The 20133-nt window shown below is 47.9% G+C and overlaps 1 protein-coding gene across 2 annotated transcripts in view; it reads right to left on the reverse strand.

Annotated features, from left to right (window-relative positions):
• Nucleotides 1–20133, reverse strand: part of HTT (huntingtin) — a 2065683-nt gene that overhangs the window by 1255108 nt on the left and 790442 nt on the right. For both annotated transcript variants that reach the window (XM_085642500.1, XM_085642499.1), the window contains one exon: nucleotides 200–351. In XM_085642500.1, coding sequence (XP_085498626.1) covers nucleotides 200–351 — 152 coding nt within the window. The remainder of the gene's footprint in view (nucleotides 1–199; nucleotides 352–20133) is intronic.

Here is a 20133-nt window from a genome sequence, read left to right on the forward strand (position 1 = left end):
AACTTTTATCAATGAGAAACCACAGACTACAAAACAGTTTTGAGTAAGTGCTGTAAAGAATGTAGAGGAAACATGAAACCATCACCTAAGGCTGAATCCCCATAATGAAAGGTTTAGGCTTCAAATTCTCAGTCTATATCTCAAATATAAAAAACTTGTGTTATTGTAAGAACTTATGAGCATAGTTCATTGAATTTACCTGCAAGCAAGTTTCCAGCTAAAATTAAAGCATCTTGATGTGCAGAAAGATCCAGCGGCAGCCAAGCAGATGAAAGAAGTGATAAAATCATACTAGCCATTCCAACAGTGCAGCTTTTCCGAGGCTCGTCAGGTGTATTTGGCTGTGAAATACTAAATAAATATTTAAAGATTTACATTAATGAACATTCAGCTAGATGTATATTACCAACTAATATAATGCAACAATATGTATATTATATCACAACTACATGTATACTCTGTGCCATAAGGATCAACTAGAAACATTCATAAAACTTTCAAACGACAAGTGTTAGTTGCACCTTTTAACACAGGCCATGGTTATATGGTGTGACCGTGTTACCCAATCAGTCTCATCGGTCAAGAATTTGTGTTGGGGAGTTACTGCCCTGTTCCACTCAAGATAGAGGAGAGATAAGTGACTTGGCCTAGTGAGATAGCCAGCAGGGTATGTGTGGAAGCAGCTCCATTTCCCCCAAACCCAATCCTGCAACGTCATACTCAATGCTGCAACAAAATTTCCGGCAGCTACATCAAATTGATGCACAAGTTACTTACCTTCGGTAACGATATATCTGTAAGAAACATTAGTTAGTTAGATTCCTTACCTTAGAATATCCCCAGGCGTCAGGCTGGATCCGTAAAGATTTTTCGTCAGCAGTACCCTTGCGCGTCGGTAGGAGTCGTCTGCGGCTCCGTGTCCGTCATCGGCATCGCCGGGATGACGTCGTCGGAGTACTTAGACGTCGCCCTCGCACGCTGACGTCAGTTCTGTACATAGCTTTCCGCGCCAGGAACACAGAGCCATGCAAGAAACTGACACTGGTGCCATGAAACTAGGGCCCTGAAAGGGATGACCTTAACCCTAGATATCGGTTCGCAGAACGGGGAGGATGGGTGAGGCGGTAAGGAATCTAACTAATGTTTCTTACAGATATATCGTTACCGAAGGTTAAGTAACTTGTGCCTCTGAAAGAAACACATTCCTTACCTTAGAATAGATACCCCAGAAATACCAACCCCGGTGGTGGGTCTGCGAACCAAGATCACACCAGGAAGTCCTGGAGAACCTTACGGCCAAAGAAGCCGTCTCTCCGGACTTGGCTGTCCAGGCAGTAATGCTTGGCAAACGTGTGCAGCGAGGCCCACTTTGCTGCCTGACAAATGTCCTGCAGAGGGACTCCCCGTCCCAAGGCAGTAGTAGCCACTGTGGCCCGAGTGGAATGGGCCCTCAGCCCCACAGGAGGAACCTTCTTAGCCAAGGAATAACGGACCTTAATGCACAAAACGATCCAACGAGAGATGGTTCGCTTGTGCACTGCCCGCCGCTTCTTAGCGCCCACGTAGCCAACGAAGAGTTGGTCGTCCACCCGGAACTGTTTTGTGCGATCCAGATAAAAGGAGAGCGCACGTTTTGGGTCCAGACGGTGGAGCCTCTCCTCCTCTTTCGAGGGATGCGGAGGCGGAAAGAAGGTGGGTAAGGTATGGACTGCCCAATGTGAATGGCAGTAACCACCTTAGAAAGAAAAGAAGGGCGAGTCCTCAGAACAACCTTGTCCGGATAGACAGAGAGGAAAGGAGGCTTAGAAGAAAGAGCCTGGAGCTCACTCACTCTTCTGGCAGAGGTGATGGCAACCAGGAAAGCAGTCTTGAGAGTCAGAAGACAAAGAGGACAGTTATGAAGTGGCTCAAAGGGAGCGCACATCAGATAAGTTAACACCAGATTCAAGTCCCACTGAGGCATTACAAAAGGAACAGGAGGGAATATGTGAGTAATGCCTTTCAAGTATCTATTGACAACAGGGGACTTGAAAAGAGAAGGCTGATCAGGAAGCCTCAAGAAGGCTGAAACAGCTGAAAGATATCCCTTGAAGGTGCCCAGAGCAGAGCCCTGCTGGGCCAGGGAAAGAAGAAAGAGGAGAACCTCAGAAAGAGGGGCGGAAAGGGGATCCACAGCCTTTGCTGTGCACCATGCCACAAATTTGTTCCACCTGCAGGCGTATACCGTTATAGTGGAGGGACGCCTGGCTGCCAGAATGACATCACAGACTTCAGGAGGCAAGTCAAATGGAAACAACTGCCGCCGCTCAATCTCCACGCATGGAGGTGGAGGCTGGACAGGTTCGGGTGGAGGACCGTCCCCTGCTGCTGCGACAGAAGGTCCTCCTGAAGAGGCAGTTGAATTGGGGGATCGATTGACAGACTGAGTAGCTCAGGATACCAGTTTCTTTGTGCCCAATCCGGAGCCACAAGGATGACTTGGGCCCGGTCGCGCCTGATCTTCATCAGCACTCTGAGTAGAAGTGGTATAGGCAGAAAGGCGTATAACAGACCGCAACTCCACTCGCGACGAAAAGCGTCTCCGAGAGAGTGCCGCCTTGGAAATTCCAACGCGCAGAACTGATGACATTGCACGTTCTCTTCGGTGGTGAATAGATCTAACCAAGGCTCTCCCCACTGCCGAAAGAGGCCTTGCGCCACGTCCGAGTTCAGACGCCACTCGTGATCAATCATGCACCGGCGGCTGAGTTCGTCCGCCCTGGCGTTCAGAGAGCCCACCAGGGTGATGCCCTGATGTTCCAGCTAGAGGCGCAGAGCCTCCTGACAAAGGGTCCACGACCCCACCCCACCCTGTTTGTTGCAATACCACATGACGGTGGTGTTGTCCGTGAACACCTGCACTACACTTCCCCGGACAGAGGGAAGGAATGCCCGCAGGTTGATATGGAGCCGGGACTCCGCCGGAGACCACAGACCTCTGATCTCCGCCTCTCCCATGTGGCCCCCCACCCCATCCCAGGAGGGATGCATCCATCACCACTACGTGCTCCGGTTGGGGTAGGGAGAGGGATCTGCCACTGACCCAATCGCGGTCCGTAAGCCACCACTGCAACTGTCTTGCAGTGCCCTCTGAGATCAGGACGTGGTCGGACAGGTGGCTCTGATGTTGAGCCCACTGGAACTTCAGGTCCCACTGCAGAGCCTGCATCCGCCACCTGGTGTGATGTACCAGCAGGATGCAGGAGGTCATCAGACTCAGCAGCCGTAGGACCATCCTGACCGAAACTCGGGACAAAGGCTGAAAGATCGGAATCAGAGCCTGAATATCCCGAACCCGCTGTTCGGGAGGATAGACCCGAAACTGCGCCGAGTCCAGAACCACTCCGATGAAGAGGAGCTTCTGGGAGGGACTCAGATGTGACTTCGGCACGTTGATGGAGAACCCCAGCAAATGCAAGAGGTCGGCCGTAGTCTGGAGGTGGGAGACTACTGTTCAGGGCGAGCCCGCTTTCAACAACAAGTCGAGATCGGGGAAGACTGGAACCCCTAATCTGCGCAGATGAGCTGCGACCACCGCCATCACTTTCGTGAACACCCGAGGGGCACTGGTAAGGCCGAAGGGGAGCACAGTAAACTGAAAGTGCTTGTGGCCTACCGTTAACCGCAGGTAACACCGGTAGGCCGGCAGAATGGGGATGTGGAAATAAGGGTCCCGCAAGTCCAACGCTACCATCCAGTCTCCAGGGTCTAGGGCAGCCAAAACCTGAGCTAAAGTCAGCATCTTGAACTTCTTCCGGAGGAAGGCGTGGACGCTCCTGAGGTCCAAGATAGGGCATAGGCCCCCTTTGCTCTTCTTGGGAACCAGAAAGTAGTGGGACTAACAACCCCGTCCTACGTCTGGGCCAGGAACGCGATATATGGCCCCCTTGGCCAAGAGGGCCGTACCTTCCTCCCGCAGAAGTTGCAAGTGATCCCCCGACATGCGGTTGTACTGCGGTGGCATGTCTGGAGGGGTCGCCTCGAAGGGGAGGGAGTAGCCCCTTCGGACGATTTGCAGCACCCACCTGTCCGTGTTACACTTTAGAACAAGTACAAGGTCCCTTTTAGTAAGCACACTACATGACCTAGAAGGCAGCAGGCAGGGGAGGTGGTTGTGTGCACTCACAGGTATCACATGTCCTGGGAGGTGTTTAAAAGCGTCACTCTACCATGCACAGGTGCTTGACAACCTTCCTTTGGATGGACCACGCCTCCCTCAGCTGTGAATCATTAGTTTGCCTGCAGTTGGGACTCGCGGTGTAGCACGTTGATACCTCGCTACCTTGTTCCTGCTTTTCCCTGCCCGTGATATCCCATTCCCCGCTTTCTCCCTGACTCACTTTTGAGTTTGCCGCTCTCCCGCGGTTGCCGGGTTTGGCCCGCATTCACCTTCTGGACTTGCGAGTGCCGCACGTTAGCGGCGTCCGGGTTTTAACCCGCATCCTCCGAGAAGAATATTCTTGTTTGCCGCGCGCCCACGGCATTCTGGATTGTGTCTGCTTCCTGATTCTTAAGGACTTCCGTGATTACCGCTCCCCTGCGGTTGCCTGGTTTTGCCTGCAATCCTACAAGACTGTCCTCCTCGCGTCCATTACATGACGCGCCCGCGCATTTTCTTTTTTCCCTGCACTGGAGAAGATTCAGATCGTAGCACTGCCGGGTGCATATTGCTCCCTCTAGAGCCTCATTTTGTTTGGACTTGGGGATTACCTGCTCCCTTCGTAGTGCCTGTGAAGCACTAGTAGACCTATCCGTGGAGAGCATTCTTCACCCTATGAATAAACTGCCTATTGATTTGGCTTTACAGAACATGCTAAAGACTTCCTGGATTGTGCACCCTCGAATCCAGGCCACTTTCCGGCCCTGCTTTATCACAGCATCTTAAAAGAACCCGACGGTGAGTCTGAGAGAGCACACAACCAGGGAAGGGTATTTAGTCTAGGGGATATAAATGTAGTGAGGTCGGTATGACTAGCGGGGGGTACACAGCCGTGTCATAGGGTCTGACCTTACTTACCTGGTATTCCTTTCTCTCTTTGTTTAGGAAAGCCTCTCTCCTGAAGGTCTTGAAAACTTACCGTGCCTCGTCTACGCTTGGTGGTCCTACGCTGTCTCTTCTCTCCCATCAGGGTAGTTGACCGGGTTTCGGATTGCATTCGAGTCTGGTGGTGCCCTGGGGGGGAGAGTGGAGACACATCTTCGCTCCCGAGGACTTGGACATCTCCCGCTTGGAGATTGCGCCCTGACAGACCGAAGTGATGGTACGCCAGTGGAGCAGGTGATGGCGAACTCTGCCTCCCACTGGCGTGGAATGGGCCTGAAAGCTCGGACTAGGAAGGCTTTGAGGCAGATGCTGCGGGAGCAGATGTAGACTGACCGGCTCTCTGTCCCCCTGCTCAGGCACGGCGGAATTCACATCCGCGACCACGTTGAGGCTGGTTCTGTGGCCTGTGGCTGGATGAACGTGTGGGGGCGCCCCTTCCTTGGCCGTGAAAGGGCCGAAAAGCAGAAGTTTGCTGGCGCTGGGCCGACAGGCCCAAGGACTTGGCCGTAGCCCTGGAGTCCATAAAGCGCTCCAACGTGCTATCTGCTTTGTCGCCAAAAAGGCGATGGCCATCAAAGGGCATGTCCATGAGAGTGCTCTGGACATCCACTGAAAAGGTCGTGAACCTCAGCCAGGCGTGACGACGAATCGCCACCGTCGTTGCAATAACTCTACCCAGCGAGTCCGTGGTGTCAAGTCCATATCTAATGGAGTGCCGTGCTGCATAACGCCCCTCAGCAAGAGCTTGGGCGAGCCGTGTCCTGGCCTCCTCCGGACACTGGGGCAGCACGTCTGCCACCGTATCCCCACAGAGAGTGGGTGTAACGGTCCAAAAGGCATGCAGTATTAATGGACCGCAACCCAAGACTGAGGGAGGAAAACAGTTTCTTGCCAAACTGTTCCATCCTTTTGGATTCCCGGTCCGGAGGTGCGGACGGGAAGGCAGTTTGGGACGTGGAGGCCTGGATAACCAGACTCTCAAGGGTGGGGTGTACGGACAGAAAGCAGGGGTTGCCCGGAGCTGGGCGGTGGCACCGGGCCACGTTCCGATCCACAGGAGAGACTGTGGAGGGCTTGGACCAAGTGCCCATCAGAACGTCGTTGAGGGCCTTATTAAACTGCAGCAGAGGCTCCGAAGAGCTTACTGGCGGTTAAAGCACCTCAGTGAGGAGGTTAGTCCTCACGGCCGCTGCAGGGAGCTAAAGGCGCAAGGCCTGGGCTGCCCTGCGCAGCACCACAGCATACGTAGCACCCTCCTCCGTAGCCACAGAAGGAGGAGAGATGAAACCAGTGGCAGGCGAAGTGTCTAGACCAATGGCCTCCCCCTGCTCATCTGCCCAGTCCTGACTTAACTGGCACTGCTGTGCCAGAGGGTCCTCAGACCCCTCCGAGTCCTCCCCTTCATCCGTGTCCTGGTAAACAGGCAAAAAGGATGGAGCCGGGTCCTAGACGAAATGCTCACCCATCTACACCGGAGACGGCGCCGAGTGGCGCCGCTCCGACGCCGGACCCGGACCGGGGCTGAAACTAGGGACGGCGTCGTCCGAAGACGGCGCCGGGAGTGACACCATGGGGGTCGGCGCCGGCGGAGTCGTGCGGTCAACTGGCGTCGACCGGAATCCAGGCCTGGATCCCATAGGGGCCTGCGGCGTCGGGACCGAAGTAGAGGATGGCACCGGGGCCGAAGCCGCCGGCTCGCTTGGACCTCCAGTCGGACCTGCGGGGCCCGGAGGTGCGCCGGCAGGCCTCGACGGAGGATAGAGAGTCCTCATGGCCACGAGGAAGTCTCGAATCTCGCCCGGAGTCGCATGAAGCCCAGGGACCGGAGGGTGTGGGGCCGGATGCGACTCCTGCGGAGCTGCGCGGGTAGTGCCACACGAACCCTCGGCCGAGTCGTGCGACCGGCGAGGGGAGTCAGAAGATCGAAGTCGCTTCTTCGACTTCTTTTTGCCATGGCTCGACTTACCTGAGTGCGAGGAGTTGGATCTCGACGAGCGGTGATGACTGCCGCTCCGCAACCGGTCCCTCGACCTCCTCCTCGTAGCTCTGAAGGAAGAGAGGCCCAGAGATTGTGGTGTGATACATGTCATCCTCAGACGGGGCTCACGCTGTGCTCTGGACAGTGGTAGGAGGTTGGCCGCGAAACATGGGCCTGGTGGAGAGCAGGTCTGACTGGATAATTTGCTCAGCCATTGAGTTTAGGAGGCAGGGCAGTCCTAACCAAGTCCTGGGGCCCAACCTGCAGTGGTGGGCTTTGCCAGTCGGGTGGATGTACCAGGGTTTCAAGGACCAACTACAGACACCATGAAAAATATTATGGCAATAGTGAGCTGTGACTTAAAGGCCTTGGTGACCAGTACTAAGGCCACAGCCCCAGTGGTGTTATGTGGTTGCATTAGGCTCGTGCAAGAACACCGCCATTTTATATGCTCATATTTAAAGTTGACATTTTTTTGAACGTTGATAAATGATACACATTTGATTGCATACCTGTATGAGATAATGTTCTCTAAAATTACCTTTGCATAAATTTACAATTCTATGTAGGCATATTATGAGAGCCTTGAACGTTCTGTATGAAAGCTAAAGTTCACTGTGCAAATTGTTGCGGTTTGTTGTTGTTCGCTCAACAACAGCTCTGTCGGGATAGAATCAATAATGGCAGCCTGACTGGGCCTTTGGCATGGCAACATGGGTGAAGGTATATAAACAACATCACTCCTTTGTGGAGCTAGAGGGGCATTTCAGCAACACTGTTGAGGTTGCACCATGTTGGAATTTCAGCCCAGCTGAATCTGGTTTACCACCTGAGAAGGATGGTGCCCAGCTCTACACCAAGACGGGCTCCCAGATGAAACATACCCATAGGTAACTGGGGAGTTCGGTCACCCTTAGGGATTCTGGCAGATTCACCCACCCTAGGCACACTAGGATAGGGAGCGCTAGGTAGGAGCATAACTATAACCATAATTATATGCAAACATATATAGTCTGTGTAACAGCACAATGGTTGAACTGTTCATTTTCTTTACCATTCTTGTGATGCTGATTACTCTGTTTTGTTTCCTTTTATTGTTAATAGCAGCACACATATAATACACAAGAATCATATTGCTTCAATAAATATTTGAAATGCCTATTTGAGTATTTCTTGTGGCTACCTTTGGGCATGCATAAGTTGCCAAATTAAAATACATTTGATCTGTTTCCACGATTTCCTTGGGGTGCCAATGATTGTCATGGTCTGGGTTTGCACATATCACCTGTTACCTTGCTAGATTAGGGATACAGATGTTGCACTGTGGGGAAAGTCAGGACTACTGCCAACATATCCTGATGGTATGAGTGGACTCACGCACTTTTGACGTTGATGCTGTCCAACAAACACACAGGTTTACTAAGAAAGTATGAACCATACGACAGTGGGGAGTACAATGTAAACACTGCATGCAGCACACCCGATATCTCTGGTAAGTGCTGGTGTGACTTGTGACTGCATTCATGCCTGCAAATAGTTTCCAAAAAAAACTGTATGGACTCAGGCCGTGACAATGGGTACAGACAAAGTAATCAAACCCACATGTCACAGCAGCAAAATGAGAACAAATGGGTACAGGCAGGCCCTCTCTGACCAACCATCCTGGATGAACTGGATGACAAACTCAAAATAACATTCTTCCAACAATACAAAATTCAAGAGACCCAATGGAAAGCAAACTTGATAGGCTCACTATCAAAGTTAATTTGCTGTGTATGGACCTTAAACATTTTGTAGAAAAAGTCCAAACAGCTGAAGACGATATAAAGAGACTTTAATCAGGAGTAAACATACTGAGTACAGAGTATGTTGACCAGGACCCTTGGACATTAGAACGGAAAACAGGGAGGCCTGCTGCAGATGCATATAATCTACAATTTCTGGGCTTCCCAGAATGTTCTGATGGAACCTTTGAGCTATGGATCCACCAGGTGCTTAAGCAACAAGGACTGTTGGTGTTGCTCATCGTGAAAAGAGCGCACAGGCTCCTCATCCCCTGCCTCCACCGTGGACACCCAGAGAGTGCTAATGGTCAAATTCCTCAAATAGAGAGACACAGATTGCATATTCAAGGTAGAAAGAAACATAGCTATCATGATTTTCATATCAAGGAGTGTATATGTTCCCACACTATACAAAGAAAGTTAAAATTCAATGTAAAACATTAATCGATGTACAGCAAGTCAAAAAGCGTTGAATCCAAAATACACGTTGCTTTATCCGGCATGCCTGTGATTAATAGCAGAAAGGAAAACTATTTTGTTGATCACCCAGAAGTTCAAGGCAAAGAAACAGAAGAGGGGCCCTGAGAACACTAGTTCTGGGGAAAATTTCAATCCAGGGAGAATGCAATGAGAAACATGAGCGAATACCCCCACTACAAGCAATTTAAATGGGCAATAACTCCAAATATAAAAATGTCACCCACAGAAAAACTAATATCACAGTTATTTATTCATCATATTTTCAAAGTTCATGTCTTTTTTATACACATTTTTTTGAAAAATATATGATATGCATAAATATTTTTGATACATAAATGTAAACACATAATAAATAACAACATTCATGCATATAGTGGACAAATAATCACGAGACAGAAGAACCCTGAAAAAAAGAGAGAATTGACAAAGCTATACAGATGACCAACTAACTAACAAATAGACCAAGACTAAATAACATTAATACATCAATATGAAACTACATAACAAACATTATACAGAAAACAAATAGGACAACAAAGGTGAAAGCACTAACGCGCGTTTCGGAAATGCCACTGCTTGAGACTTCCTTCATCAGGGTGAAATCAGTTTGCAGAATGGGGAGGATGGGTGGGGCGGTAAAGAATCTATAACTAACTAATGTTTCTTACAGATATATCATTTCCGAAGGTAAGTAACTTTTTCATCTGAAAGAAACACGTTAGTTATATATTCCTTACCTTAGAATAGATACCCCAGCAATACCAACCCCGGAGGTGGGTCTGCAAACCAAGATCACACCAGTAAGTCCTATAGAACAGAACGGCCAAAGAAGTCGCCTCTCCAGACTTGGCTGTCCAGGCAGTAGAGTTTTGGAACCGTGTGCAGCGATGCCCACGTGGCCGCCTGACAGATGTCATTTAGAGGAACTCCTCTTCCCAAGGCAGTAGTGGCTGTCGTCGCCCTGGTGGAATGGGCGCATAGCCCGACCAGAGGCTCCTTTTTAGCCAGAGAATAGCGTGCCATAATACACAAGACAACCCATCAAGAAATGGTGCGTTTGTGTACGGCCTGACCTTTCTTGGCCAACGTAGCCAACGAAGAGTTGGTCATGCACCCGGAACTGTTGTGTGCGACCCAGATAGAAAGTGAGCGCACGTTTTGGGTCCAGACGGTGGAGCCTCTCTTCCTCGTTCGAAGGATGCGGAGGCGGAAAGAAAGTGGGCAAAGTAATGGTCTGCCCAATGTGAAAGGCAGTGACCACCTTAGGAAGGAAGGATGGACGGGTCCTAAGAACCGCCTTGTCCGGATGGATAGACAGGAAAGGAGGTTTGGAAGAAAGGGCCAGGAGCTCACTCACCCTTCTAGCAGAAGTGATGGCTACCAGGAAAGCAGTCTTAAGAGTCAAGAGTCTTAAAGGACAGTTATGAGGTAAGAACAAGATTCATGTCCTACTGAGGCATAACGAAGGGGATTGGAGGAAAGAGATGCGTTAAGCCTTCTAAGAAAAGGTTAACCACCGGGGACTTGAAAACACAAGGTTGATCTGGCAACCGAAGGAAGGCAGAGACAGCTGAAAGATAGCCTTTGATAGTGCCAAGAGCAGAGCCCTGCTGGGATGAAGAAAGAAGGAACAACAGAGGGGCAGAAAGGGGATCCACAGCCTTTGCTGTGCACCATGCCACAAAATTGTTCCACCGGCAGGCGTATACCGTCTCAGTGTAGGGACGCCTGCCTGCCAAGATTACGTCACAGACTTCGGGTGCTGGTCGAAAGACGTCCACTTCCGGCACTCAATCTGCACGCAAGGAGGTGGGGACTGGACAGGTTTGGGTGGAGGACCGTCCCCGGCTGCTGCGACAGAAGATCCTCCCGAAGAGGCAGTCTGATAGGAGGATTGATGGCCATGTTGAGCAGCTCGGGATACCAAACTCTTTGTGCCCAATCTGGAGCCACAAGAATGACTTGGGCCCGGTCACGCCTGATCTTCTATACCAAATCTGCACTCTGAGAAGAACTGGTATAGGTGGAAAGGCGTACAACAGACTGCAACTCCACTCGCGACGAAAAGGGTCGCCCAACGAGTGCCGCTTTGGAAATTCCAATGCGCAGAATAGCTGACATTGCGTGTTATCTTCGGTGGCGAATAGATCTAACCAAGGCTCTAACCACTGTCGAAAGAGACCTCGTACGACCTCCGAGTGAAGACGCCATTCATGATCCATCATGCACCTGCGGCTGAGTTTGTCCGCTCTGGCATTCGGGGAACCTGCCAGGTGTTGAACCACCAGGGATTTGCCCTGATGTTCCAGCCATTTCCAGAGGCGAAGGGCCTCCTGACAGAGGGTCCACGACCCCACCCCTCCCTGTTTGTTGCAGTACCACATGGTGGTGGTGTTGTCCGTGAACACCTGCACTACTCTTCCCCGGACAGAGGGAAAGAATGCCTTCAGTGCAAGACGAATCGCCCGGAGCTCCAGATGGTTGATATGGAGCCTGGACTCGACCAGAGTCTTCTGATCTCCGCCTCTCCCATGTGGCCGCCCCATCCCAGAAGGGATGCGTCCGTCACCACAGTGTGGTCTGGTTGGGGAAGGGAGTGGGATCTGCTATTGAACCAATCCTGGTTAGTAAGCCACCTCTGCAGTGGTCGTGCAGTGCCCTCCGAGATCTGGACGCAATCTGACAGATTCCTCTGAATGCTGCGCCCACTGGAACTTCAGGTTCAACTGCAGAACCCGCATATGCCACCTGGCCTGATCGACCAGCAGGATGCAGGAGGTCATGAGGCCCAGCAGCCTCAGAGTCAGTCTGACCAAAACCCGGGATAGAGGCTGTGAGAAGTTGGCCTGATATATGATGTCACTAGTTCTAGTGTACACCTTGTATCAGTCCAAACAACCCTTATGGTGATTGGTTGTAAAGTCAACCTTATAGACCAGCTATCCTAGTGGTAGCATGGACAAGAGCAGTCTTCGGCTAAACTCTGTATGGCATGTGAAGCCAGCTGATATACCATTTGCAATCCCTTGAATACCAAATGAAAGGACACCACAACAGATATATTATAAAAATAGAATGTATTTATTCTAGTCAAAATACCCTCAGCACTCTTTATGAGATTCGAGGTAAGTACAACACAGTCTTATTTAAGCATACATAAGTCACACAGGTAAGTAATACAGTTAGGCACTAGGGGCCACGCAAACCATATACTAAGTAAGTGGTATAAGAACCACTGTCACGAACACAGGTTAGGCCTAGGCCTAGGGAATCGCTGGGGCTACACTATCCTATCAGTTGCTAGGCAGTGGGAGGCCCACGGGATTCAGGTGCAGAGTGGAAACACTCACGCGTAATGCGTTAAAGTCGATAGAAATAGTAGTATTTAGAAGTTAAGAGTTTTAGGACACTTCGGAAGGAACTAGGAGTTAGAGACTTGGAAACTAGACACTAGGATAGTCAATACCCTTGTGAGCACCGGAGTACTCAAGTTACCTAGCCCACGGGCTGCGGGTGCATAGGTGCGAACTTTCGTCGGGTTTCGTCATCTACTCCTATGGATGCCTGAAGAAAGATGCTGACAGGCAGTCAGTGAAGAGTGTCCGGTGGATTCCAAGGATGGAATCAAGAAGGAGGATACCTGCAAGCAGAGGGGACAGAGTCTAGGTCACCAGCCGGGAAGGAACCAGGAAGGAACCAGGCGATGTCGTGAAGATGCAGGTGAAGAGGTGAAGCTTGTCGCAGCAGCCACGGGTACCAGGAGGCGTCGAGGACGACAAGAACCAGGAGTCGAGCTGTCCCACGAGGGCTCTTGCTGTCGGCGGCGTCTATGTCGAGTTGGGACACAACAAGCCTTAGCAAGCGCAACCCACGCAGAATGAAGGATTCGCTTCTGTTGCAGACCAGGAAGGCCTGAGGTGCTTCTCTTTTGCAGGGAAGCAAGGGCCAGTCTGGAGGAGCCAAACCAGCGGTGGAAAGTTACAGGTTCGTCGTCACAAAGGCTACTAGCCAACGGGCAAGCAACCGGACAGACGCGTCGAGCAGGAAAATGCAGAAGGGCTCCACGCAGAAATCGTGGAGTGTGGAGGGCTGATCTTCGGTGCAGATGGTGCTCGGGGTTGGGGCTTCTCAATCCCCAGAGCACAACTTCGAGGATGCCTCAGAAGCTGCGCTGGAAGCAAGTAGCCAATTTTCCCAGGTAGCCGGTCCCACGTCTCTCATTGCCTCCACGGATCTCAGCTTTGCTGTGGATGTGGATCAGGGTCGGAGAAGTCTGGAAGTCAAGGCGCTGGTCGGGCTCTGCAGTCGGTTCCTCGTAGAACGTTGAGCAAAGCAAACGGCAGGTCGCTTGATGGTGCCGGTTTGCTTCGTAGCTTCTCCTGTGATGTTCTGGCATTGTCAAATCCCTCTAACTGCCGACAGACACTATGCTGCAAAAGCGTGCCATTAGCCACTCGGTGCCGCATCAAAAGTGTGCCGCCATTTTGTGTTTGGTCGTGGCTCAGTCTGTAGGTTGGTGCAAGTCCTCAGTATGCCAACCAGGTTCGTCGCGTGCATTCTCCTTTGGCAACTGCTTCGAGGCAGTTTCAGAGAAGGATCTGGTGGCTGTTTTCTTTTCCGCCGGGATCGTTTGGTGGATTTTTGCAGTGGTGAGGTGACGACTTTGTGGAGACAGCTTGAGGTTCGGGTGTGGTGGATTTTTGTAGTGGTGAGGTGACGACTTTGAGGAGACAGCTTGAGGTTCGGGTGAGATGTCGCTCACCATATCTTCTTCAGTGTAGACTATGTCGTGTTTACAATCTTCTTGCAGTTGGTGACAGTCTCTATATGGAAAAGATTACCGGCGTTTTCAGGAAGCTGTCTCCGAAAATCAGACAACGGTGACTACATTTATTATTTTAATTTGTTATGTTTAAAATATTGCTAATTGCACCTTGCATTTCAATTAATTTACGAACTGTGCTGTTGGTCTGTTGATTTACGGTTTATTGTAATTTATTATCTGTTATGTGATACATTATGCAAGCCATTTCATGCAGGTCTGTTCATAATTCTTCCTTTGAAGCTCAGGATGGCTCAGAGCTGGGCATCCTAATCTTTTTGTGGGGAGCTATTTTTGTGCTCCATATATTTATTGAGGTGCTCTATCCCGTTTACTGTGCAGTTGTTTAGTTTACTTGTCCTGGACCTCGTTAGGGCTCTATTTTTTTGAGGTGTATAATGCTATTTATTATTACAGGTAATGAGCAATTGTGACACTCGATTCTTTCTATGTTTACTTGTACTGAAATGAACCATTTGATGCTTAATTTATTTGAGGTGTTCATTTCCATTTTTCTGGTGATGTGTCTTGAGTATTTGATTCTGTTAATGCATACTTGAGCGGGGCCACTCTTGTGCTCAAATATACAGTCGCTTATTTATTTCCTTGGCGTTCAATTTACGGGACCTCCAAGATTACTGGAACCCCATTGATTGCACTCTCATTATGAGAGTGACATAATGAAATACTAAATGGATATATTCCTAGACGTACGTGTCTTATACATATTCTCTTCATGAGGATTACCTTCTCTACATTGGATTGTCGTACTTAGGGATTTTCTATGCACATGGGATTGCGTTTCATTGCATTTCATTACCGAAGGCCACAAAGATTCTATTTTGCCTTGAGGAAGTTCTTGTGTAGAACGAAACGCGTTGGCTGAGTTTTATCTTTCTATACTACAAGAAAATAAAAGGAAATACTAAGGATACCTTTTCGGATTTGGACTCTTTTACTGGTGCACCTTCCTCTTTTGCTTCTATCCTCTCTTGTGCTCAATTTATATTGAGGTGCTCATTTAAATGTATCCTTGCCATGGTTTATAGAAGTGTTCAATTCAGTTATGTGCTGGAGCCATTTATTTGCTCAACTTTGTTGAGGTGCTCAGTTTGGGTAATACTTACTAATGATGGGCCACAGAGGGCTCAGTGTTTGTGGTGAGCCAAAGGGGTGCTCAGTGTTATTTATGCTTGCTTGAGGAGTTGTATAGCTTCTCAGTTTTATTCGTTAGGAACCGTAGAGGTGCTCAGTTTTATTAGTGATTATTTGAACTACTTAGGTGCTCTACTTCGATAGAGGTGTTAAATGCTTATTGAGATGCTCAGTTCAGTTTATGCTTACATGTTGTGAACCACTTATGTGCTCTACTTCGATAGAGGTGTTCAATGCTTATTGAGATGCTCAGTTCAGTTTATGCTTACATGTTGTGAACCACTTATTTGCTCTACTTCGATAGAGGTGTTCAATTCTTAGGGAGATGCTCAGTTCTATTTATGCTTACTGATAATGAGCCATAGAGGGGGTCAATTCTATTTGTGCCTACTTGTGCTGAACCACCATTTAGGTGCTCTATTTCTATTCGCTTTCTTTATGATGCATTAAATTACTCTTGCATTCATTTGTTATCTTCTGGTGTTTGTACAACCTTTTGTACTCACGCCTATTTTAGTGTTTAATCTCTTCTCCCCACTATTGCGAAGAGGGTGTATTTATGGTGTGTGTTCGGTGTTCTTTTATGCTTTTGCTTCTCTACTTTCTGTTCTCTCTTCCCTTTGTTTGTGTTAAGGGGAAAGGTGTGTTGTATCCCTGCTTTCCCTCCTCTTTGTCCTTTCTTAGTGTCCTGTTCTCCGATCCTCAGCCAGTCTCTGTGAGGTCATCCACTGTTCTATTTGTGTACGTTTAAGTGTACTGTCAGTTATTCCTGAGGCTGAGCAGCGGGGTGGCTGCTCCCAGTGGGGCCTTTACCTTTACTGGAACCTTTTACTGGATTACTACTTTATTTATATGCTGTACCTACTTTATTTATATGCTGTACCCGATTACTTGATTACTACGAATAAACTTACATTTGGACACAGCAACAGAAGATTAATCTTTATTTTATTAAATGTTACACTACACTATATAATTAGTTTTGGTAAAACAAGTTGCTTCATACACCTTCTGGACTAAGCGTGAAGTCTGCTTTCCACAGCTACCACTGAGCTTTCTATGGTTGTCATAGACCACTAAAATCACCATAAGGGTTGTCTGGATTAGTGCAAGGTGCTTCACTTAAATAAGTGTGGACCATATACTAAGCCAGCCTCCTACAGACAGGAACATTAAATACATGATGCTAAACTGCAAATTATGAGTATGGCTCCCTGTTTTCCGTTTTTACTGATTTTTACAGATAAATACAGACAGAAAACATTCATTTTTTGTCTGTATTTATTTTTAAGTGTCGATAAAAACGGAAATTGAGTTGCTTTTTGAGTAATTCTAAATACTGTCTGCCATGACTGCCAAGTCAATAGATGTGTGGATTGATAGTTAAGGGGTTAAAAAAGAAAATAATTTTAGTAAAGAGGTTTTAACAGCAGCAGATATGCATAAGGTTTGATACTGAACTTTGCATATTTTCATATAAGTGCACCGATTTATCTTCTGCTGGTGTTCACAGCACTGAAACCTGTCAGACATTCAAGCATAAGAGCATATTACTTGGTTAAATAAATGTGGAAATATACTGATTTCAGCTTAATTTTTCCTCAAAACCCAAAATAAATATGGATAAATACAGATAAAATTAGCAAAAAATAAATATGGATAAATACAGACGGAAATGGCAAAAAAATAATACCATGAAACCGGGAGCCCTAATTATGAGTTAGGGCAGGGCTTGGATATTCATGTCAACTGAAGAAGCAAAGTACTGGGTTGAAGGTTGGCCTGAACTCATAACGGAGTTCTGGGGGAGCTACCATGGGGCATAACTCTGGAACCAGCACGGGGGGGGGGTGTTTGGGGTGGGGAGGGGGTTGATGCAGAAAAGAATGAACAGCAAGAACACAATGACCAATAGTCGACAAGGTTGTAACTGGTCCCAGGCTTAGAGGACAGAGTTATGGTCCTTCAATGGGACATTGGGTGGGGAAGGACATACCTTTTCAATGGCAAAATGAGGAAACCAGTCACAAAAAGAAAGTAACATAAGTGCATGCAGTATCTACTAGGGGAAATGGGATATAGGAGACCTAAGATACCCCATTCTTATTTTCTATTCTCATGGAAGAATGGGGAATGAGTTTAACAGGCACTCTGTGTATTGGAGAAGATGATCGTTTAAAACCCACAGGTCAGCACGGAGAGGGGGAGGGGATTTTCATTATATGTTTTCTGTTGCTGTGCTGACGTAGATGCAATACCACCTACATGGTACTGTAACTCAGGAAAGGTACCAATGGGGACGGGAATATAATAATTGTGCTCACCAGCATGGCAGAATGAACAAGAACTAGCTCATGTACATAACTTACTATCCTGACTTTGAATGTCAACAGATTGGGTAGTAAGAGAGGAGTAGTCTTTACACATCTGTGTAGGTCCTGCCAAGATGTAGTTTCTGACAGAAAGGGTTGGGCATTGTCTATTGGTGCATGGGTGCTCTATCTTAGACTCCCAAGGTACCACGATTTTAATCAGGAGAGTGGCACCCTTTTTACAAGGTAGGACCTGGGCAAACACCCAGGGTTGTTAAGCCACAGTAGCAGTTACCTGGAATGGAACACAGTGAATCTTTTTTTATTTTATATTCAATGAAAATCATACATTGTAAAGACTTACAAGGGAAGAAAAACACAACCAAAAAAAACATACAGGCTAATATACACACTCACCCCAACTGGCGAGCTGTGGGTGTGACACATTAATACAGTACAATATTCCTTACATTACTGATGCCAGCACCTTCCAGATCACAACACAATATACATCGAGGGGGAAGCAATCAGTCGGATGGGACTGTAGGTAAGAGTATCAACGGATGGAAACTCTTCTTCATAAGTTTTCAATGTGTCCTTACAATACACCATGTCCTGTATACATTGTTTACATGTGGGGTATTTCTTGCTATTCCAATACATAGACAGCCTTTGTTTAGCCAATAATAACGCAATCACACAGAGTTTACGATTATTGGACCTCAGGTTAGACACCAGACCTAGCAGACATAGACGGATCGTGCAGTCAATTTTGATGGCCAACACAGCACTTAACGTTGTTGTTACAGATTCCCAATAGTCACTAACATGTGGACAATGCCATGCTAGGTGTATAATATCTGCCTCATCGGCACCGCAACGTGTGCAACACGCATCCGCACGGAGACCGCATTTTTTTAATTTAGCCGGTGTATGGTATGTTTGGTGTAAATATTTATAATGAATAATTCATAAATTACAATTGGGTGTAAGTAGGTCAGTCAGGGCACAACACTTGGTCCATTCCTCTACAAGAATAGGCGTATCTAAAACTACCGACCATCTATTAGTGTGCTGCACATGTGTTTCCTGCTATGTCAGTTTGTAATAGGACATATAGCTTGGTCACTAAGTGAATATTGTGTGGATTAGTGATGATCATTTGTAATGCTTGAAGAACCAGTGGTTCTGCTGGAAATATGGGATAGAGATCTTTGATTGCACCACGTAACCTGTGATAGGTGAATTTTAAAAATAGCGTTTGGTTGCTAATATATTGAAGGTCAACAATTTCTACAAATTTTCTGTTGTTATATACATCTCCCATCTTGTCTATTCCAACCTGTTGCAATAGTGTCATGCCCACTGGTTCCTGAATTACCGATATAGCTGGATGTTTTGGTAAGGGTAACGCTGGCGCATATAACAGGAGTTTGTGCGCCAATTTCGCCATCTTCTGCCATGCCAGATTTGTCGTACGGATGGTATTTATTTCTTGTTTCGATACATGTGCTAGAGGGTGTGGCAAAATATATTGAAGCGGTATTGGGTGGGTGTCCCCATCCTCGACCGACATATGTGGGAGGTATCTGATTGGATGGTACCAAAAATGCGCATATTGAGCCTGAGCACAAAAGATAATAGAGCAGAAAGTCAGGGACCTTAAAACCGCCTGCAGAGTATGGGAGTGTCAGCGCACGCAGTTCTATGCAGGCCTGCTTGCCAGCCCAGATAAGGCGAGTTACGCTGGATGTCAGTCTTTGGAATACTGCTTTTGGTTGGGTTATTGGAAAATTATTAAATAAATATAGAAATTGTGGTAGTATGACCATTTTAACTACAGCTATTCTGTCTGCTAGGGACAGCGGGAGGTGTATCCACCTGTCTACTTTGTCTTCCAGCTTACTTATGGCGGTGCCATAGTTAGTTTTCATGACCACCGCTGGATCTCTGTGATACCAGATGCCTAGGTATCGGACAGGGTTTGACTGCCACTCAAGTGGAAAATCTACTTGGTGCGGTACTGTGGTTTGTCAGGGGGATGATGATTTACTCCAGTTCATTTGGAGCCCTGACTGGAGTCCTGACTGCCTACCAAATTTAACGTATTCCCGTAATAAGGGAGATAAGTTATCTTGCGGTTCCCGGACATACAGCAATATGTCATCAGCATGTAGGGAGATATTTATAGGTCGTTGCAAAAAGCGCAATGCTGTATGTTGGAGATGCTGCCTAATTTTGCATGCCAGCGGTTCAAGGGCAATGGCAAAGAGGAGGGGTGACAGGGGGCACCCCTGTCTAGTACCCAGTGTAATTTGTATCTCATTGGAAACATATTGATTTATTTTCGTGTAGAGAATATTAATCCATTGCAACAGGATTGGGGGTAAGCCCATTTTTTGCAGTACTGTAAATAAGTAGGTCCATTCTACCGAGTCAAATGCCTTGGCGGCATCCAACAGGACCGCCGCCGCCTTGAGTTCTGGGTTAAGTTGGTGGGAAAGTGCAAAGAGGGTATG

The sequence above is a fragment of the Triturus cristatus genome, chromosome 2_2 (assembly GCF_964204655.1).
Source record: "Triturus cristatus chromosome 2_2, aTriCri1.1, whole genome shotgun sequence".
NCBI lineage: Eukaryota > Metazoa > Chordata > Amphibia > Caudata > Salamandridae > Triturus > Triturus cristatus.